The sequence below is a fragment of the Electrophorus electricus genome, chromosome 16 (genome assembly GCF_041902795.1).
Source record: "Electrophorus electricus isolate QZ-2024a chromosome 16, ASM4190279v1, whole genome shotgun sequence".
Taxonomy (NCBI): domain Eukaryota; kingdom Metazoa; phylum Chordata; class Actinopteri; order Gymnotiformes; family Gymnotidae; genus Electrophorus; species Electrophorus electricus.
In genome coordinates, this window is record NC_137512.1 from 20,697,151 (window position 1) to 20,720,399 (window position 23,249).

The 23,249-nt window shown below is 48.9% G+C and overlaps 1 protein-coding gene across 10 annotated transcripts in view; it reads left to right on the forward strand.

The window, feature by feature from the left end:
- diaph2 (diaphanous-related formin 2) overlaps positions 1-23,249 on the forward strand; it is a 354,700-nt gene that overhangs the window by 258,763 nt on the left and 72,688 nt on the right. For all 10 annotated transcript variants that reach the window (XM_081698444.1, XM_081698443.1, XM_081698445.1 and 7 more), the window contains one exon: positions 18,786-18,951. In XM_081698444.1, coding sequence (XP_081554570.1) covers positions 18,786-18,951 — 166 coding nt within the window. The remainder of the gene's footprint in view (positions 1-18,785; positions 18,952-23,249) is intronic.

Consider the following 23,249-nt stretch of genomic DNA (forward strand, 5'->3'; position numbering starts at 1 on the left):
ATAACTCCCGAAATTATTTAAATTTGTTTTTGTTTGTTTGTTTGGTGTAATTTTATGGGTGGGCGTTTTCCTTTGTGACTTCCCTCCATCTTTCTCCATGTTTTTAAACCAAAATTCTACTTGCTCAAACTTCAAAGTGACATTCCCTATGCTCCCAGGTCTGTTAGTGCAGCCTCATGCCACTGAGAGGTTCGTTTAAATGGTGGCACTGTTTATCCTGCTGTGATGGTGAGCTGGAACTAGAACCTTCTCGGGTTCCAGTCCCGGCAGCTAGGCCCAACAGATCACATCTCTCCACTCCCTGCTTGTGCTCTAGTAAGGTTTGAGTTTCACTGTGCCAACTTGGAATCCCCCAAGATACCCATCAGCTCTGCTTTTAGCTCGAATGGGAACAACACTTTGATAGGTAGCGTGAATTCCTCGCTAATCATGTTTCAGAAATAAAATTTTTGTCATCGCCGTGTCTGATCCACATGCCCCACCCCCCGATACCCCTTTCGTCAAGGTGCCTCGCTCCAATGGAGAAATGTCTCAATTTGAGGAATCATTATGCCTTTGAACTCCCTGGAAATTCCACAATCAATGTCTTGTTAGTAGCAGGGGGGGGAAGTAGGTCTGATTTGGCAGGTCCATTAACTTGGAGCAGAGGACTGACATGGGCACTAAAGCTGAGGCTGCCGAGCCTGCTGCCCATGGGTGTCTCTCACCCTCTACTTTGCTTCCTCTCTCTCTCTCTCTCTCTCTCTCTCTCTCTTTCCCTCTCTCTCTCTCTCTCACTCACACACACACACACACTCACACACACACATTCCTCCCCTCTCTCTTCGTCATCCCTCTCTCTCTCTCTCTCTCTCTCTCTCGTCTTCTCGTTCCTGTGATCAGACCTCAAGGTCCTGCAGTCTGTCGTGTGTGAGAGATCATCTCCAGAGAGCGCAGCTGTGAGTGTCAGGACTCTGTCAAAGCCAGCAGGAAGGCTGGACACCGTTGCTACCCTGAATAGATGACGCTTTGCACCGTGCTTCACTTCCACCGTGTGAAGTGTGTCTTTGCCCAGTGGCCATTCTGCACAGGCTGACATTTCGCACTGTTGCTCCATGCTCGAGAGACACATATTTTAAAGGTGGTGGAGAGAAACACATGATAACACGTTCTTTCCATCAGTGTCTGAATGGCACACTTTCTTTCTGTGCGCTCCTTGTGAGAGGCCACAGATGCAATAACAAATCAATAACACTCTCTCTAATCTACACACAGGTACCCTGTATTTCAGCTTCAATTTTCAATGTTTTTTGTTGTTGTTGTTGTTATTTTTTGTTTGTTTCTTTGTATTTTCTCTTTTTTTGTCGATGCATAGCTTGCTCTTCATCGTCCGGGGAGCGACGTCAGCTGCTTGCCGTGCCCTTTAGCTTGAGCTGCCTTTCTCTCACTCGCAGCCCGGCAAAGACGCGCCTCCGCCACCCGGAGCTGCTCGTCCCTGCGGGCGCGATGGCCTCTGCTTGGCTCCTCCCCCCTGTTGCCCCAGGCTCAGAGCCGCCTCATAGCCGCGGTGCCCCCCGTGCCTGAGGGTCCCGCGCACGGCCCGGAGTGTTTCCCGCCACTTGCCAATCCCCTCGTCAACACCTGGATGCCCAGGTCTCGCTGTCATGACCTGTGACATCACTTTCAAATCTTTTCTTTTTGTTTTTGTTTTTTCTTTTTTACATTTCAAACCGCTGGCCCTTTCTGCTGAATTGCACCACCATCTGCAAATTACTTTGTCAAATGCAAATGAAGGCTTTTTTTTTGGTAGCGGGGAGCATAGTATTATTCTCTTTTAGAGGATTTTGGTCTTAGTGTTTGTTTCGAAGCGTGATGCTGTCACTGGAGAATTGGAGCTGGCTGTACCCGTAACAGAGTAAGGTGATGTGAGCGCGTGCGTCTCTGCTGCACTTTTATCTGCCCGCTGTAATGAGTGCTTTCTCCTCTCAGAGGCAGGAAGGACATAAAGCAGATAATCGCACTCTTGATGTCTGCGTGATTTGGTAAACGGAAGGAGGGCTTGCCGTCTTCTCCTGAACAGGGACTCGCCTTCGGCCTTCCACGTGCCGCGAAACATTCGGTCCTTGTTGCCGGTAAGTACCGCCAAGCCTGGCGCGAGGCTCTCACGGGAGCAGCCTGGCCAAAAGGCCTCTGCATCATTAGCGCGGTTGCCATATCACCAGACGAAAGCAAGTCCGAGATGTAAATCAAATGAAGGCCCTGACCTTTCGCCCTCGTGTTGGTCTCTGGCTTCTTCTTCTTCATCTTGCCTTGTTTCGTCTCGTCCACTGGCGCTTCCTCTTTGCCGCTAACTGGCTGCCTTCCACCACCAGGGCTAGAACGCCTGGGTCTGCCGCTCTGCCCATCTCCGTGTGCCACTCAGACATGCCATTAGCCGGATATATTGACTTCACTTGCCTCTTATGAACCAATTAGCATATTCATTATGCAAATAAAGCCTAGTAATTATCTCTCGCGTGCAAATTAATTGTGATATATAATGTCGTATTGGGCCATGCTGGCTGGGAGTCCAGCCCAGACGTCTGCGCTTAAATCTGCGCGAATGGGAGGGATGGCACCAGTAGCTTTGGCCTAGACGCTGATGTTTCGCGGCCGTGTCCTTGAGACGCGGCTCAGCGATGCTGGCACAAGACAGGAGAGCAAGTCGCAAAACACGCTCTAATTAAAAGGAATTTCGGACCGTCAGGAGCACCAACAGTTACCAACAGCAATCTGATGCTAATCAGCGGGGGTTTCTTCATTAATTGCCAAAATTAGCCTCATCAATCACGCAGAGGCGGGCGGCGCACTACGTGCAGCTGCTGGATCCTGTCACTGCACGCCTCCACAGGAGGAGAGACGCAACGCTGCACATGCGTGCACATGCACATACACACACAAACACACACACTCTGACAAACACACACACACTCTATGACAAACAAACACACACACACACTCACTCTGTGGCAAACACACACCATAACAAATACACACACACACACACACACACACTATAACAAACAAACACACTCTCTGACAAACAAAAACACCCACACCCACACATGCGCACACACAGACTCCCACGCCAAAATACAAACACTTTACACTTTACAGTTTCTGGAGCTCTCTCAGAATGGACTCACACAAACTGAAATTATATAAATGTTTCACTTCTTTGCTCTAATAAGTGAAAAACAAAAAGCCCACTGTTCTAATGTTTGTTGCATTACCATTTTGACATGTGTTTATTAGATGTTTACACCCAAGAATGTGTCAAGTAGTTTTTGCTTCATTAGAAAAATAAAAACCCAAAAGCAACTGAAAATTGCCCCTGGTTTGAAGTTAGAAGCAATTGGAAGCAAGAAAACCCACAGACCGGCCTAAGAATTTGTGTAATGTACATGTTTAGATTTCCGAGACAGCCCTCACACTATTTAGCATACTATTTTTAGTTGTAACCCAGTAGTTTTGGCAAGATTCAAACATCATCCTTAGAAGTGAGATCCTTTTTGGGTGCTGGTATTTTTTAAGTAAATAATTAGTACCACAGTGTGTTGTGCTGTAATCTTCATCGCAGTTACTAATGGGCACCCATGGACAGATGGGGACGTGTAATTGGACATACAGTTTCACCAGCTTCAACTCCAAGTAGGCATGCTTTCCTGGACATACTCAGTGACAACCCACCCTCCCACGTTCAGCAGGATGCCGTGTGTTTCACATGTTGGAATGTTATGTGGAATAATTGTAGGGATGCCCAGTGGGATTCTGCAGTGTAGAATCGGTGTCGTGCAAAATTACATCACTGCATGCTTTGCTGATGATTCTGGAAGATGCTGTGTCAGGATCCAGTATGGATTCACCCAGCAATCTGCCACGTCGTGTTGAGCTGGTTTGAGGGCTGGTGTCTGGCCTGTGATGTGTGGCCAATATGTGTGGCTTGCAAGTTTTCAGCGTCATTCAATATCAGTTAATCACTCAGTAAGCTCTCTTAGTCAGTGGATAGACTGTGTTGGAATCTTGCACTCAACCAATGCCACTAGCAGAGATGGCCTTTAAAATAGGATTTTTGTACATGATACTAAACCGAACTGTGAAGAAATTAACTTAATTTAGAGGACGATGAGAAATAGGTTGGTTAGCCACACCTGTTTTAAAAAACACAACATAATTGATGGCTCTTGTTTACTGAAGTGTTTCTTGTATTTCGTCCATTAGTTGATGTCACTCCACTGACCTCAGCAAGTCATTAAAAGTACTTCACATTCAGTTACTGTAATAATGCAAGAATTCTCCCCTCCAAGCGGCAGTGTAGTAGTTTTAGCACACGAGGAGACCACACAAATGTGCACAAATTTAGCAATGTTGCATTACCATTAGGGCCAGATTGAACTGAGCTCCTATGGGTGGGACAGAGATGAATGAGTGTCAAAACAAGAGTGCAGGCCCTTATACACTCCACGTCTCCCCCGTAATGTCATTGTAATTATAGCTCTCCGAGCCGTCAGAGTTTATCCTGTACGGAGGCTTCCCTGTACGCCTGGTACCAGCAGCAGCACAGATGCTCGGTGCTGCTTCGGTCTTTACTGGGTTTTGCGGCTACCTTTTTCCAGGCGGTACAGCCAGCACAAGCTAGTCGCCTTCACGTAACCAGCAGTGGGAGTGCAGAGACCCTGAGTCGGCCCGGAGCGCGTCTGACCTTGAATTGACCCTCGGTGATGAGGACTTAAAGTTTATCTCCTGGATTTCCGATGCTGATTTCCCGACCTTAATCAAAGGACAGGAATCAGGCTGGTCATTCTGGACTCTGTGTGACTTCAACAGGGTATGAAAAAGCAAAAAAAAAAAAAAAGCGTGTTACATCTGCAATCTATTATAAATTACTCCTGTCTTATATGGTGTGTGACAGCTCACTCTCTCTCTCTCTCTCTCTCTCTCGCTCTCTCTCTCTTTGTCTGCTTCTCTGTCACGAGGCATTTTTTTTCTTTCTACTTCTTTAAAAAAAAAAAAATAACGCTGTAGAAATGTAGCTCTTTTGTACCATATGAATGATTCATTAATTGCAATGGAAGCAGCACACTCCGTCTCAGGTGGCTGTGCTGTTGTGCTGTTAGCTTGGGCTTGCATCATGCCAGGGGTGCATGAGCATCCCTTCCATCCCACCGTGCATGAGCATCCCTTCCATTCCCCCCCCCGCCCGCCCCCACCCGCTCATACCAGGGCTCCTCCAGAGAGGGCAGAAAAGTCAAAATTAGGCGTTCCTCACAGTCACCTGCCATCTGCTACCGGTGCCTTACCTATCTCAGCCGGGGTGTTCGCGGGCGGGCGTGTTTGTGCGCGTGAGGACTTGTCACACAGAGGAGGGAAGGAGGATTTGCCAGGAGGGAGGCCAAAAAAATAATAGCCGTGAACGAGGCATTTTCCAATGTAGTGATTAAAATGATGGAGGACGATGGGGATCTCATTCATCTCAGAGCAAGGTGATGGGGGACAGTCCTCTGTGTGTGTGTGTGTGTGTGTGTGTGTGTGTGTGTGTGTGTGTGTGTGTGTGTGTGTGTGTGTGTGTGTGTGTGTGTGTGTGTGTGTGTGTGTGTGTGTGTGTGTGGCTGGTCCAGATCTGGAACGAGCTGTGAAATGGGACTGGCATGTGGAGCTGGACAGGGACCGATGAGCAGGAGGTGCTGCCTACAGGGAGTGATGATCCTTTGACTGTGCTGTGAAAAGACAGCAAACTTTCCTTTTTTGTTTTGTTTTGGTTTTTTTTGCCCGGGATGGTCTCTGACCTTCCACATTCGCGCCGGTCGTGCCGCTTCTTCCTGCCTACCGGCATCGTCCGTGCCCGCCGGTCTGAGCGCAGAGGCTCAACTTTTAATCATTTTAATCGTGTCCCATGCCGAGAGCTCCCTGCATAATTACCGATGTGCAGCGATGCCACGGTGTGGAGCCGGCCGCCTGCGTGCACCAGTGATGCCTACGTCGGGACCCTTCTCCTCCGTTACACAACCGTTCCCTTTTATCAGCCTTTAGTAGCCTCGAGTCACTCAGCAAACCGCTGCTCCACTTTCGCACGCCGGCTGCGGGCAGGCCCCTCTGTGATTTAATTAGAAAGTGAGAGCGGCTCACGCGACGAATAGGGGCTGGCGGCCACGCCTCCGCTCCCCGCAACCCCACCCCCGCTGAGCCTGCTCCGCCTCCCTGTCCCGGCAGCGTTGGCGAACGGGAACGCCGTTCCGCGTCGCTTCCCCTTTCACAGAGCCTCATCTGGAAGGCGGTTTGTGTGTGAAATCCCTCCACGCTGACGATTTTGCTCTGTTTCAATTAACCGTGGCACATTTCTGCTCACCAGATCCCTGACTAATCTCTTTAATACCAACCATGCGCTCAACCAGAGGGCACATCAGTCCTCTCTCCTCAGGAGCCTCCGATCCATCGATTCCTGTTCCAGTCACCCTGACATCCTGCCAATTAACCTCCAGCGATGACCTATAATCTACAACGTGAAGCTGCGCTCAGAACCCACTTCCTCTTCGTGCGACTACATCCTGCGGAGAACTGTCACCTAAATATGACTCGTAACTCCTTTTTTTAAGAGCCTTTGCAGACTTATGTGGTCTTGCCGGCACTTCCGTCTTCGTCTCAAATTAGTAATGTAGGGTGTAATTGCACCATTCCAGCGTGAGACCCTCAGCAACATCTGGATCTAATGAAATTTCGCCTCAGAATCGAGTCAATTGGAATCTTATTGGTCCTGGCTGCCACACACGAGCGTAAAACGCCTTTCTATCAGCGTCTAGACTCCGGCATCTGTCAGGTGAATTTTGATTGGCACCTCCGCGCTTTACTTGAATTCTTGGACGGAAATAGCAGGCTTCCATTTGGATCATCCAATCTAGTCATTCCCTAAGGGAAAAGTGTGGTAGTGAATCATAAATATAATCACCCTTAATTAATAATAATACGGTATCATATGTGAGTGCGTCACACGCGTCACGGGCATCGTGCTGGCTTTTGCAGCATCCGTGTGCAAAGATGTCTGTCAGTCTCTTGGTTTATGTGCTGTGCTGCACTGTACTCGGTGCCATGGCTTGTGCAGATTATCCCCTGCTTCTGTTTTTGCATCTTTCTAATCATAGAATGTGCAAAGAACTAAGATTCAGATGAAATGCAGAAAGACAGTAATGGTGTTAGACAGCACGCTAGTGTACTCCTACGTAATGGCATCTCCCAGGCTTTTCCATTCAGCTGCAGCCACCCCGTGTTGTGATCAGCGCACATGTTGCTCTGTCAGAGCCGGTTTCCTTCTAACGCCCCACTGAGAAAGAGCGGCATTGTTCTTTTGTGTCGCTTTTCACATTAAAAATATTACATTAGCCCCCTTACACATCAGGGCGTCTGTTTCAGGCCTTTTGTTTGTTCTGGCGTCTCACTGGGGAATGAAACGATCCCCAGGGTGGAAACCAAGGGACCGTGGTGTTCACATCACCGGCTGGACCTGCCACACCGTCACGGGCATGTTATTTAACCAAGCAGTGCAGTATGGAGATTTATGCCAGCGTACATACAGTATCTCTGGGGGAGTGTACATGTATGGGTGCATGAGTAACGCGCACTGCTATCACTAGTGCAGATTGCTGGTGAGGAGCTTTAGCATAGTGTTGGTTTTAATCTCTGGTGAAGTCCTTGTCTTCTATCAGTGTAACCACATCACACAAAATCTCCATGTCTTCTCTCAGTGTAACTACAGCACTATCTCATATAGAGACATGGATTTTTTTTGCTTTTGTAAGCATATTAAATGCATTTATTGTTTCAGAGGAAAGGACGTGACTCGAGCTTTAATGCAGTACAAAGCTTTCATCTAATTTGCTGTTACTGCATCTGCTTTTCAATGGAGATAAACGAACAGGGCTTTAAGCTGACAAGTTTATAAAAGCCTATTTTAATTTCAGTGCCTTTTCCCTAAGAATGGCTTCAAAAGAAAAGCGTAATTGAAATCGTATAACAAAACATACTATGACATTCACTTTTGACACAATGAGCTCAGACCACTAAATGTTACCATTCACGACCATTGAAAGAGATCACAATAAAAAAACATGTAACTTTCGCGTGTAAGTTGGATTTGCTTTAAAGGTAGGGCTCCCAGATTAGAGAGAGAGAGGGGAAGGGGAGTGAGAGAGAGAGAGAGAGAGAGAGAGAGAGAGGGGAATTGAGAGAGGGAGAGAGAGGGAGAGAGAGAGAGAGAGAGGGGAATTGAGAGAGAGTGAGACAGACAGACAGTGGGTGAGAGAGAGAAGGAGAGGGAGTGAGTGGGAGAGAGATAGATAAAGAGAGAGAGAGAGAGGGAGAGAGAGGAATTGAGAGAGGGAGAGAGAGGGAGAGAGAGAGAGAGAGGGGAATTGAGAGAGAGCGAGACAGACAGACAGTGGGTGAGAGAGAGAAGGAGAGGGAGAGAGAGAGAGAGAGAGAGAGAGAGAGAGGGGGGGATTGAGAGAGAGCGAGACAGACAGACAGTGGGTGAGAGAGAGAAGGAGAGGGAGTGAGTGGGAGAGAGATAGATAAAGAGAGAGAGAGAGAGGGAGAGAGAGGAATTGAGAGAGGGAGAGAGAGAGAGAGAGAGGGGAATTGAGAGAGAGCGAGACAGACAGACAGTGGGTGAGAGAGAGAAGGAGAGGGAGTGAGTGGGAGAGAGATAGATAAAGAGAGAGAGAGAGAGGGAGAGAGAGGAATTGAGAGAGGGAGAGAGAGGGAGAGAGAGAGAGAGAGAGGGGAATTGAGAGAGAGCGAGACAGACAGACAGTGGGTGAGAGAGAGAAGGAGAGGGAGAGAGAGAGAGAGAGAGAGAGAGAGGGGGATTGAGAGAGAGCGAGACAGACAGACAGTGGGTGAGAGAGAGAAGGAGAGGGAGTGAGTGGGAGAGAGATAGATAAAGAGAGAGAGAGAGAGGGAGGGAGGGAGGGGGATTGAGAGAGCGCGAGAGAGAGAAGCAGGACTGGGAGGAGGACCGTTCCCAGAGGAAGGCTTCAGTCTGCTGCCGCGGTGCCACGGGTCCGGCTGCCAGACACTCCACCATCACTTTCATCCTCCAGAAGTTGGAATTTGCATAAGAATAAATAATTTTAAGAACAAAAACAACAAAAAACAAAAACAAATCATAAAGAACAAAAAAGTTCCTGGCCATTTAAAGTTCTGGTGATTTATATAATAATACTGCCCCGTGACTGTTAGGCCAAGTCTTGGCCTGACAATCACTTTGAATTGCTTTGGAAGTGACCGGGGGGTGTGGTGGGGACGACTTTCAAAGTGCTTTGATGTGTCAGCAAGTCCGTAGCATAAATCAACACGGTCAGAGCAGGCAGAGGTGGAATATCACCTGACACCGGTGCAGGTGGTCTGAAATGCCAAACACTTTAAGGGAGCTTTAAGGGACTGTTGCTGGGACATTGTTGTTTTTTGTTTGTTTGCGGTTTAAATTATTTTTTTTTTTTTTGCTTAAAATAGTCAAATAGTCACGTGTGTGAAACGAAGCCAGACAGTAAGATTTGTTAGGGGCATGTGTGAGGAGGCCATAGAGCACCGCTGTGCTTGGTTCATGCTCTGAATAGATTATCCGCGTGCATTTGCGTGTGTTCGTTTGTCTGTTGCCCCCCCGATCCGAGCAGCCTCGTTTATTAAGTCACTCTCAGCAAGCACCAGGACGCGCGGATCACTCGTCGCCTCGGTCACGCTAAAGCCGACGTCTTCCCGACTCCGTCTGCTCTTCCGCGGTCAGCGGGCGGGATGCCACTAGCCATTCTCCCGCCGTGCGCATGTTCCCTTGTTCTTCCGTTATGAACGATATAGATGGGATGAACCCATCGCCTGGCGTTCTCCAGGAGCTTGCCGGAGAGACGGCCCCGCAGCATTGCTGGGCCGGGCCGGAGAGCCTTATCTCCGCTCTCCTGACGGAAACACCCCGTTATCCCGACATAGCATCCGACAGAGCAGGGCCGGAGATCCGCTGCAGCCCGTGAGCCGACGGGTGGGGGAAGCGGATAAGCTCATCCCGCTTGACTGCTCTGGGCACTCACGCCTCAAGCCTCCGCGTGCGAACGCGTTTTGTCTTTTTTAGCTGCTGAACCTGTTCATAAACCAGAAAAATGTCTAAGTGCATAGTGCTTCACCTTAAGCATTAAATTCACATTACTGAGGCACGTGGTTTCTTGCCTTCAGTGCCGAGGTTCTTAATGTTTACCTTTTTAGACAAGGGAACAAACAGTTTACAGAGATTATGTAACATTACCGCAATATAAAGATGCCAGTGTGAGTAACCCCTCTCGGGTCGGGGCTAGAAGCTGCTGAGAGGTAATTATAAAAGGAAGTGGGTTAATGCACTCAGGCTTCGAGCGGCGCCAGTTACCGTTAATGAGCAAAGCCGGCGATGCTGGGAGATCCTCTCGACATGAATCAACGTTCCCGAGCGCCCCGGATGACCGGCGCCAAATCAAAACGGGCTTTAAAAAAGGCGTTCCCGTGCCCCACATGGCCCTGTGACCTCCGGGCCGCCTGGTTCGGCCCACTCACACGGCATGCGGCCCGGCCCACCCACAACACGTGGCTCAGCCCACTCACACGACATACGGCACGGCCCACTCACAACACGTGGCTCGGCCCACTCACACGACATACGACACGGCCCACCCACAACACGTGGCTCGGCCCACTCACACGACATACGACACGGCCCACCCACAACACGTGGCTCGGCCCACTCACACGACATACGACACGGCCCACCCACAACACGTGGCTCGGCCCACTCACACGACAACGTCCCCGCTGGCACGCATGATCAATCGACCATGTTTCCCACCTCCAGAACAGATTGATAATCACTCTCAGCCTTCTTTAACAAAAAGACGTTTCGGTTTTAACTTGTGAGTAAACGTAACAAAATTATTTTGCATAAAACAGTTCTCAAATATGATTTCTTCACGCTGATACCTGTAGACGTCTCTTGTAGTTATGTTTAGCAAGTGGTTATTTATCTGCTTGTGCTGTTATGCTCTGGTTGGTGGGTGGATGCTGTGGTTCCAAAGAGAGCTACGTTTAGCTGCTGCATTGATTTTCTAAAAGGTTGCACAGTAGGGGGTCGGAAGCCTGTCAAGCCAGCCTCACACTGCACACATCGCAAAAGCCCAGTTAATTGTGTTTCCAGACACCCAGAAAAGGACGGTGTATGCAAACACGAGTCATGTGTCCAACAAGTTATACTTCTATCCTTATTGTGTTTTTTGGAGCAAAAAAAAAAAAGTTTGGGGGTTGGAGGCAGTACGCGTGTGTGTGTGTGTCTGCGTGTCTGAACGAACTATCTGTATTTATTTATTTATTTATTGTATTATTATTGTTTTTTGATATTGAAATCAGCCCGTCAGATGTGCGGCGCACGGTCGCATCCCACATTCCCATTTGTTCCTGCGTGTTTCTGAGACTCGCCAGCGCCGAGCAGGTACAGTGTTTTGAAATTGGATCTCAGCCACCGCGACGGCGCAGGAGAAATAGAGAGGGGAAAAGAGTGACAGAGTGATCGAAGGATTGACAGATTGATTCACTTAGAGTGACAGCTGGCTGTGCATGAATATGCTGGTGAAACAATGTTTAACTGGATGGAAGGTGGGGGGAGGCACCGGGCAGGCAGGTGGAAGCTGAAGGGGGACATCGTAAGCAAGAGGCTTTGGTTTTCACAAGTCGGCGCCCAAACACACATGGCTTGGGGCAATTCGTCAGCTGTCAACGCTGTTTCCCTCCTCGCGCCGCTTCTCGGGGGTTGGAGCGGAGCTATCTGGGCCAGGAACGTTTCCTCTTCCCCTGCCGTCAGCTCCTAACCGCAGCCAACAGGCAGGCAGACGCTAGCTCTCAGCCCCGCTCCGGCGCCCGGCCCCGTCCGGGCGGCGGGGCGGCAGGATGATGCCCCTTCGGCTGCTGCCCCAGTTTTTTGTCGTTGTTTGTTTGTTTTCTTCGGCGCAGAGTTGGGGCCTGCTTGTGTCATGCCATGCATCTTTGGCCCGCTTGACCCGCTCGCCCGCGCCCCAAAAGGGACGGCGTTTGCACGCGTGGGAACGTTTGCGCTCATCGTTCTATGGCCTTGGAGTTCTTTCTCCTTCACGAGCTGTGTCGGGAAGCCTAGGGGGTTCCCCAGGCCCCTGCCGGGACCATGCCAGAGCTCCTCTAGCCGCGGCGCTGTCAGAAGGCGAGGGACCGAGCGAGGGAGAGGCAGAGACTGGAGCACTAAGTCAGACCCCATGCGGCTCGGGCCGCTCTGGCTTTTAACGTCTCAGTTGTGGCACAAACAAACATCCCGCGGGTGCCAGGAGTTCCGCCGCTCATTAGACATTAATGGTCCGTGAATCCGTTTGTCTTCTGCGTGCGCGTATCTCTCCCCTCCGTCGGTGTGCCTCGCCGTAGTATCAGAGCTGCAGACCGTGGCCCTACGTCCCCGATAAAGCTCCGTGGCCTTGCCGGAGAAGCTCCGGGAGATCATTTCATCTTACACTTGATTGCCAGATAATTATCAGTTAATTATTTAGAGCCTTAAATTAATTTGCTAAAAATAGTCTCTGTGCCTTGTCGTCTCCGCTGGAGATGGTTTCATTATTTCGGCATGTTCCCTTTCCCGGGTCTTGACATGGAATCCACGCAAGATGTATGATCGTGTACCGTAAATATGATTTTCATTTCTATCATGTCTGCACTTAATCTAATCAGAGAGAGCTTCCGCGCATGACAAACGCCCTATTCATAACGTCTGTCCATCCCCTTCTATGGGAAGAACATTCTGCAGCTGACTGCGACTGTTTCCGAGCTATTTATCGCTTGGCACAATTACGTTACGTTACTGTATCGCAGTTTGACATTATGGCACGAGTGTTCAGCTTTACCTCGATTTAGGTCCTTCCGTAAGGGTTGAGTTTTGTGCCGAACGTTACTGGGCATTTCAGTAAGATGAGCACAGAACAAAGGAATCCGTTCTGAGCATGTTTTAATGGGATTCATGGGCTTGTGGAATCTGAAATGATCCCTCACGCCTTCAGCGCTGATTTACCCCACAGCCAGGCCAGGCTGGCACTGAGGATAATGCTACTGAATGAAGCTGTTTCCTGTCCCAGAATTCTGGGAACTACTCTGTAATCAATACTTTCCAGTCCTTACATGTAGCTCTGCTCCTCTCTTCATCTCACCCCCCCCCCGCCCCCACTTGTCTCTTTCATTCATTGAACAAACATAATAATCTTTCAGCATTCGTGTACTGGCTGCAACATCTTGTGAACAAGTTGGCAGCCTGATCAAATTAGTTGCTCTTTTAAAAGTGTTTGGTCCTCATTAGAATATCTGCCATGGCCAAAAAAAGTGATCTGCATCGATTGAGGTGTTTTGTTTTTTTTAAATGTTAAGAGTATTTAAGTGCTTAGCTTGGCTGTCCATTCAGAACGTTTATATCATCCAACAAAACAGAGCATAGCCTCTATTGACATTTAAAGCATCTCGCTGTCTAGAGGCAGACTTCAAAGCCAGCTCAGTGGGGACCACGCTGGAAAATACTCCTGGTCTTGATTAAAAGCATGTTCAAGAGGGACGCATTAACCGCCCTCCCGAGGACGGGTGCGCGCAGGCGCGCTTCAGAGCCTCCTCAGAATTCATCACTTTTAAAGAGGTTAAAGCATTGCAATGTGCCATAACAGCGCTGCCTGCCTGGCCACGCAGCTCACAAGCGCACAGCCCCTTGGCCAAGTCTTCCACATAGCTGCATGATGCAAGATTCCCTGGCTTGCCTAGTCTTTCCTCCCGGGTTGCTGTGAATGCCTCCGTATAGTTAGCGACCCCCTCCCAACACACGCACACACGCGTCTACCTCCCTATCTCTCCCAGAAGAGCCTGCTGTATGCCACTGTGGTTTTCAATTAAAATGAAAAAAAAAAAGCCTGCAGTTGTTCTCATTTCAGCAGCTGTAAGATACAATCACTGGATCCATTTGTGTAATTTGTGTAATCACAGTGCAGTTTGTTAGCAGTGATAAACCTAATTGCTATCAGGTGAAGTCATGCTGAGCAAAGGCTGGAAGAGAAGAGGAACTACCTACACAGCTGGAGGAACAGGAGATGTAGGCTACCCACATTCCCACATTAGCACACCACCCACGCCCATATATGTATACGTGTGTGTGTGTGTGTGTGTGTGTGTGTGTATGCACATTATTTTGGAGTGCTATTCATCGTGCTACATCCTAATTTAATTAAGGAATGTGAATGTGAGATGGGAAAGTCACTCAAATTTCTGCTTTATATAACAAAACAAAAAGATGTTCCTTTCTTCAAGTCACGAATTTATCCTTCTGGGAAGTGGCAGATAGTCAACTACGACGGATCCGGAGCGATGTGCCGAGATGCGGTTATAGCGTGTAGGCCGCCGCGGGTGTGAGCGTGCTGTTCCCACCCGGCACCGAACGCGTGTACCGGCACGCCGTTGACACCGGACCAGCTGACGGCACAAACACAACAGATGACCTTTTGCCGAGCATCCTGAGACGCGCTCCTGCGATGTCCGGATCGTAAACACCCCGCGCTCCCGTTGTCTTCTCTCCGTCAGAGAGACGTTCCAGCAGGTCCTCCAGACCGAGGCCGTGACAACCCTGCCTTCAGGCGCCTGCTAGCCCAGCCAGAATGTTGTCTCTTTAAATTCGTCTGTAGCCAGCGGATATTCAAGCCAAGATGATGTTGAATACTTTAAGACGCCGCTCAGTTCGCTTGGTCCCAAAACCCAAAAGCAACAAGGTATTTCTTTCTTTTTTTTGTTTTTTTTCCTCAGTGGGGGGCTGTGGTTGTACTTTCACTGAGCTGTGGCTTCCCACAGTGGAAAGAGACCCGTGAAGGTCAGCAGCCGTCTCGCTCGCGCGTAAATATTTCATACGCAGGGATGTGGACTAAATCACCGGTGAAATTGACTCCGAATCCCGCTTTTAATTTTTCAAATGAGGAGGGGAGGAGCTGATCCCCGTGCCGATGTGACGGCGCGCCCGATGAGATGCGGGGTCGTACCCTTCTGGCTGCGGGGAGAGGGTGCGATTCAACTACCTGCCACTTTGCCATCACTGTCGACACGTCACGGAGGGGCCGGCGGGGCTGAGTGCAGGGCACAGGGCTTTAATTACGAGCCTGTGTACGGGGGGTGAAATGGCACCCCCAGCAGCGTGGGGGCGGAGCGGGGCTGTGGAATACAGCCTGCTTCCTGCCACGGAGCCTGACGCCGATCGGCATGCAAACCTTACGTGCAGCTGTCGGCTCCTCTCACTGGTAAGAGGTCTGCGAGAATCGGAGATCGGAGGAAGGCCACAGAGCTAAAACATTTCTTTTCCATTTAATTGTTGGTGTGTGCGGGACTGAACGCGTGCGTGCGTGCGTGCGTGTCTGGCTTATGAGCTTTGTGGATTTTTAGATTGGTCTGAGAAAAAGGTTACATATAAAGAGATGCAGAGCTCAGAGAATATGCTCTTCAGCTCTGTGTGTCTCTGTGGTTGTGTCAGACTTCTGCACTATCCACTGCAATGCTGCATCAACCCGCCACGCTGCCTTATTCATTTCAGGCTCAGCAGAAACAATCAATGTGCAGCCTGCACTTGTCCCATTCTTCCTCAAAAAAATGCGTGTATCAGCACAAAAGTGTATCCATTCCTTTCCTCTCCATACACTGCCATGCCTCACCATTCTACAAAAACGGGTAATCGGAATCTTAGCCCTCATCAACTTCATTGCCACACTTGCGTTCCTCCATTCTCCCATTCGCTGAAAGGGTTTCAGCCGTTGCTCTTATAATTAATGTTCAAATCATTGCACACTGGGCTTAAATTTCAGTCAATGATGGACCATTAATCAGAAGATTGCTCTCTAAAATCCCACCATTTTCCTAACGAGATCTGAACGGGGAAAGTTTATGATTTGTTCAGACGCTGATTGCTTAGGCAGATGCACAATAAGGCATAATTACACGTGGAGGAGTCATGGGCGATGCTAGCTGACAGTCGTGACTGTGCTGACAGCGTTCAGCGGCTGACAGCGCCACCACGCAGGAAGAGCGAGCCTGCCAGTGGCATGCCACTGATCTCCATCCAAGGTGTTGTGTTAATTACTTTGGATCCTGTCCAGAAATCCTCAAAGAGTTCCGCCGTGCCGTGACATTCAATTTGGTCCAATTTTAATTATTTTCACTGTGTGAAATGAACCGGCCTTTTTTTTTTATTGTTTTCTTCTCCCATTACAGACACAACAAACAGTTATTGAGGTGGAAGGCATGTGAGCTCGCACCAATGGCCGTATTATACTTATGTGTGCGCCTGCAGGTCAGTATACTACGTTTCTTGTATGATTAGGGGAGCGTTTTGCTCAGCCTTGCAGTTCTCAGTTCTCACTCGTCTACATGACCGCTTTTTCATGTCACGGATGGTCATGTGCTGTAACCTTTACCGTGAACGGTGCTCGCCGTGGCTGAGCCTTTCTTAGCAGGGTTTATGTCGAGGACATTAGGAGTCAGACGGAGGTACCGGTGATGCGCGTTAACTTTGAGCAGGTGAATTTACAGCAGCGAATTCTCAAGTGCGATCCCATTTTGTTTCCCGATCACCGCAACAGATCAGATCCCGGCCCACCTCCTCCTGGCTCAGAAACACAGAGTGCATCGCCGTCGCAAAAACGCCAGCCATGTTCCCTCCCTCCTGTCCACATCTGGTCAGCGGCCATCCGGATCGCCCGAACCGGCTGACCACATCAGAGCTGATTATCATTTCCTCCTCCTTCCCTCTCTCTCTCCCCCTCCTCTCTCCTTTCACCTTCCCCGTCTGCCTTTCGGCAGAGGCCATTAGTGCGCCACAAATCCGCCCCGACAAACCTGACGCCTACACACCTTTCCAGGCCCACCTCTCTAAAGCCGGAGCGAGAGGTCCTGACTGCTAGACTGTTAAGCACACAGGCCAGTGACTGGCAAGCCTTCCAGTCCAGCTTGGCCCACGGGGCCGGACCGGCGGCGCGTGCGGATTGGCTGGGAGGCTCCGGCGCTGGGGTGAGAGGATAAAGCTGATCCTCGCTAAAAGCGGCCTGGCCGCACAGCTCCAGGCGCAGCTCCGAGACACACAGGAAAGCATTAGATAAACATTAATGGAAGTGGGTTAGGGAAGATTTATTAAGCAGGCCTTTTTGGCCATGCCTAAGGGATCGCACACCATTTTATTAACTCTCGCACGCACAAAGGTAAACAGAGCTGGTAATTTATGGCAGGCCTTACCTGTGGCTGCGGCGGAATCTGCTTTCAGGACCGGGAAAGTCTTTGTTACACTCTGGCTAGGAATTCAAATGACATTTTGTTAGCTAAATTGTGGAATTATAGCAGGATATATGTAGTGGGAAAATGTAGTGGAAAAGAGATTATGCAGTTATTTTGCACTACCATGTTGAGTAGTTAACATGTGTAACCTGTCCATATGGAATTCACCAACTCCCATAGATGTGTTCTTAAACATGATAACCCAGACAGATTGTATCTGCTCCTCAGTGTGTGTGAAATAAAGCACTTTGTGGAGAGAGTTTGTGTTCTCTTAACCCTTTAAAGACAGATGGGGGAATGAATCTAAATTGGCAAGCCCTGTTTGCTTTGAAGTAGTAAATGGATACACCTGTATCTACTTAACTCGTTGTGTGTGTGTGTGTGTGTGTGTGTGTGTGTGTCTGTCTGTTTAGGGGGCAGGAGAGGAGTGAGACAGGGAGTGGGAGACAGGCGATGGAGAGATGTTGTTTCAGAAAGATGTGAGCTGCCACTGTTGTAGGACAATGCTTGTCAGCATCTGTCAGTGTGACACTTCTTTGATGTGGAAATAAGAGACAAGCTTGGCCCAGTTGGTCTCCAGTGCGGCAGTGTGGGTATGCAATGAAACACACACACGCACAGTGGCACTTTACTCGCCTATTCCTGTCTTTTTCACACCAGTGGTTCAGTCCATACTAGCTCCTTTTCCCTGCTAAAGACTCAGACCCATGTTAAATACCCCTGAAAAAAGCTCAGGTGCAGTCACTACAACAAAGTAAGTGATTCTGGGATTTGCCAGTGGATGCTGTGGATCAGTGATAGCACGCATAGCTTTATGTGCAGATAGAGGTAAAGTGCGATACCGTTACTTGATGCACAGAACATATCTTTGGTTGCATCTTTGGTGATATTGAGTGTCACATGCCTGAATAATAGAATCATATTTGCATTTCACATATATAACAGACTGCCTGGTTAAATGGCGGTGTTTTGTATCTTAAGAGTTTAGTTTGGTTTGTTTTGTTCGGAGAAAGTTTGTCTGAGTGTGTGTAGTTGACGAGAGCGGGTGTGCTCCATGCATTTCCAGCGAGCAGTGAGAACATATCAGTGGCAGGAGCTGTCATTAACCATTCAGAGAAAGGACATGTCTTGGTGTGCTCAGTAAATTACACGCTTCTCCGGGGCTCCACACGCGCTGACCCTGCCCTCAGTGCAAAGAGCGACAGAACAATGACTGCAATCAACTGCTCCTTACCGCTCCTGGTCTCGGCCCCCGAGACTCTGAAATGCTTCTCTCTCCCTCATCGTCCGTGGCTATTAGTGCGCCATGAGCCGAAGCGGGTACTGAAAGGCAGCGTTGGCCTCCCCGGCGTGCACTCGCCTAACTGCGCAGCGTTTCCAGGTGCCTGCTCGTTCTACCTTAACCGCGCTCCCTCGCACGGCTTCTCCAAGTACTCCCGCGAGCAGTACGAGAAGCTCTCTACCATGCACAAGAACATGCAGAAGCTCTACGAGAGTCTGGGGAGCTACTTCGCCTTCGACCCCCACACCATCAGCATCGAGGACTTTTTCGGGGACCTGGCCAACTTCCGCACCCTCTTCATGGTGAGTGCATTAGCCGCCGTGTTCTTCCTTCTCTCATCTTCCTCTTCCTTCCTGCCTCTCTGCCGGACTTTAAAAGCGCTCGTAAACGCATTACCGTCCTCCGTGCACGGCCCTTCTCCCCACAGAGCTCTGTACAGCTGAATGAAAACGGAGTGTACACTCCTCACCTCAGATTAAGTGTCGAATAGCGGTTTGCTCCTTTCCAGTCGGTTCTACTTTACAGGTGTCTGTTCTAAAAGCTTCTTCTAATAGACTGTGATAATGGGTAGATTTTCCCTTTTTTTTCCCTCTTCATCAGTCCATTATCCTAAGCAGGGACTTCCTGATGTAGCCTGCCTTAAGAGTGGGTGAATTAACCTATTTTATCACCCTTGATACAGAAATTTCCCTGACAGCCTGGTTAGCCCATGGAAGAATGAGCCTATGTGGCAGATTAAAGCGTACGTAAACTGCTGAGAATGGAATGTATAATGTATCACTGGGCATGTACCTTCCATGCTGATAAAAGAAGCCCCACAAGCTTCTTATCCTTTAAACGCATTAGCGTACAGCAGCGTGTGTCTGAAATCTAGAGTGGTCCCTCTTCGAGGCCCTGACTCGGTTTTAGGCAGGGTTTGGTGAGCTATGTGAGCTTCAAGTCCTGCCACACCGATCTTTTAACACCTGTTATCATCTATGTTTAATGCATTTGGGAGTCTGGGCCTTTTAAAATATTTAAGGTCCTTAAAGTAAATGGCTTGGACTGACCATTTTAAGTATTTATGTTCATTTGATCTATTTTTATGGACATGTGATTTTTTTTTTTTTTTACATGCCATTAGGATCTGCTCCGTAATATACATTTGTTTAACTGCAAAACATTCAAATGTTCGATTTGATTGAACATTTAGCAAAGTTCCATTTGCAAAGAAATGTAGCTCTTGCTGTTACACAGACACGCGGTGATTTGGGGTAAATCAGGAGACATAAGGGTGGTACAGCCATTAACGCTTCCAAATGATGCCAAGCCGTACTCCGGGGGAAAAATAATTCCCTAAACATTCATTTAAGTGTTTCCGTACCACATATCTTAACTTTTACTAGCTTAGGGGTCGGAGGGGGATTAAATGTGTCGGTGAAGACATTATGTCCAGGAGGTATGTTCAAAGTCTCCTAAATCCATTCCAGTGAACGGTATTTACGACTTGTCAGAGCACCATAGCCCCTCCCCCCCACCTTTCTGATCAAAGTCTAGCGACGAGGCACTCCCTCGAGGACTCTGCTCTGCATGGCTATGAAAAAAAAAGGAATGTGCGAAAATAAATTAATTTTCCAAGCAAATCGCTCTTCATGAATATGTGACGAATGATTTGAAAGTTCAGTGCTGCATGGGCGAGAAAGCGCCCGGTCCGGCTGCACGGAGCCGCACGGACACTCCCGCTGCATTAGGCCTTCGTGTGACCGATGGTGCCGTGACCCAGGCTCTTCTCGCAGTGGCCTTTTGCTTCTGCTCTTGATCTCTCTGGGTTTTTTCAAACACTCTAGACCCACTTCTCTTATTTTATAAGGATCCAGGGCTATAATGAAGCTTGCTTGGCTATGGCTGGCAGTATATGAGTGAGCTCTGGTTGTATGTATTGAGAATGTGTCAGGCACATATTTATCAAACACACACACACACGTGTGTGTGTGTGTGTGTGTGTGTGTGTGTGTGTATATGTATGTGTACACACACATATATATATATATAACATAATTTATTTTAGGCTCATATACCAGAGTGCTGACCCAGGATCATGGGCAAATGGATATTGTCATTCTTTGGCAGGGAGGTTATTAGCTAAGAAAATTCATATTCATGATAGACACCTCATTAAATTCTCTGATTGATTTTCCTTGACACTCCTTCAGCCATAACATATTTACAGTCATCGCATCATCGTTTTGAGTCATCCAGACATAAGCATTTATCATCAGATATGACCGGTATTGGGGAATGTTAAATTGTCTGAATGACGTATCTGTTTTATAGAAAAACAGCCTGTCAGTTCTGATGAAACGCACGCACAGAAACACGCACAGAAACACGCACACACGCGCGCGCGCACACACATTTTAAAAAATAAATTAACTAACTGCTTTTCTTTTTTTCGGTATCTGTGAGAGTCAAGTTTGGTGCACGTGGAGGTTATCCCAACATCCCATCCGTTCCTTTTGATGTGCCGTGACGTTTGAAGTGCTAAAGAGAAGAGTGCGTGCGACGGGAAGAAGGCGAGAGGAGGAGCGAATCCCAATCCTGCATGTAATCCGTACCACGGGCTATGGATGAATATCACTATATTAATGACTTATCAGAGAGCACCAGATGGGGGATGAACCAACAGACTCGCTCGTTAATTGACTGCGCCACTGATTAGCCTAATAATGTAGGGAGAAATCGCAGAGCTTAGACGCAGCGCCGTGGCTATGACTCAGCCATCGAGCCGGGCACCTCGCGCGGTGCAGCCGCGGGCTGGTGTGCGGGCGTAGTGCGGGGACGTTAACGGGTTGGTGATGGAGACTGTGGTCTAGCATCATGTCACCCCCTCTGCAACAGCTCTGCGCCAGAGGCCGCACGCCCTGCCTCTGGCCTGCATCGTCGGCGTGCTTGCCGGGATGAATCGTTGAGTTATTGGTCGCCATCTTCCGTTCTTGATCGATGTCGCGCAAATCGCTGCCTTATTGAAGAGAGCCGGTTGCGTTTGAATTTTTAAACGCAACCCAGCGTCCCTGCTTTAATCACTAACGGAAACGTTAATATTTGGATAGAGAGCTGAAATATGGCGGGAGGAAATTTCCTCCATGTGGGTCAGAACGCTCCCCCCCCTCCATTTACATTGCTAGTTGTTCTGAACATTCCTTCTGCAACCTGAATGCAATCACAACAAGCCTTTTCTCTCTGAATGGTAGAACCTCACACACCTGTTTGAGATGCACCGCAGGAGACCAGGAGCATGCGAAAGAAATATATACACGCAGGTGTCCAGAACATCCAACCGGTGCTCGTGAATTATTGACACGGTGGCCGCCAGAAATGGAATTCTGCACCTGTCCGTACTGGCTGCGGGGCCGAGCCGCTCTGATGAGAGGCCCTGCCAAAGTGCCCTCCGCGGCAGGAAGCCTGTGGTGAGATGTCCTGCCGTGCGCTCTGCCTAGCCAGTTGCGCACCCCCCGACGGCTCGCTGGAGGCGGTCCATCCGCCGGTGTCGTTTGGCAGGCCGGCGTACGCGAGCAAAGCCCCCGATAAATGCGGCTCCCTTCGGAAAATCCATCCGCGCCACAGACCTGGTCCTGCCACCATGAGAGGAAAGAGACGAACAAGCAAGCAGCAGGACCTCGCGAGACGTGCTGTTTTCACCGCCGCATGAAAGCCATTCTGAAGTTTAGGAGGATTCACGCTGAGAAGATCCAGTTTGCCATGCTAACAGTGCTATACCCTCTGCATTTGAATTAGTGATAGTAGAGAAATTAATAGGCTTTAATTAGCATATGGATGGGAGTCTTCAACCCAAGCGTGGCTGACGTCCAACCCTATATCTCTGAAATGTTTGAACATTTCGGCTTGTCCTCTAAAGACAAGCAGAAAGACAGACAGAGGACTATCTTCATCAACAAGAAGCTGTTTTTAAGCATCCCTCCCTGAGTAGACTAATTAAGCAAAAGAGTTTTAAGGGAAGCTTTTCCCTCTCTAATCAGCTTTCTTAATGAGTTTGGATTATTTAGTGTGCAAACACAATTATCTGACCTAATTTGCCTTAACGTATCGATTAGTGGCCACCGCTGACAACCTGAGGACTTCCTGGGGATTTCAGTTTGTCCTGTTTGTTCCGTCATTTGTCTTTTCTCCAGAAAATTTGCTCGCTGAGGAAAAAGTTTGATCAAGCTGGGAATCGTTTGGTTTGTTTCATTTTTTGAAGAGCTCGTTTGTGTGTTTATTTTTAACTTTTTCTTGATATTAGGGTTGGTTTCTCCCCCTCGTCTTCCTTCTCTTTATCGTTCAGCAGCACCGACGGGCCGGAGGTGCTTGGGGGGTCCCCGAGTGCATGCGTGGATGAAAGCAATAACTACCATCACAGCGATTACCAAATCAACAGGGCACAGTAGTACCCGTGCAACGCTAGAGTCGCCCTAACTTTCCCAGCTGATGTTCGGAGTTCCACTCCTGTCAGTATGTTGGGATAATCCTCGTGGCTACTTTTGAAAACCATCACCAGAGCATTCGCGTCTGAGGTGGCAGATTGTGAGATGTGGAGATTGTGGAATGTGAGATGTTTCGGTTC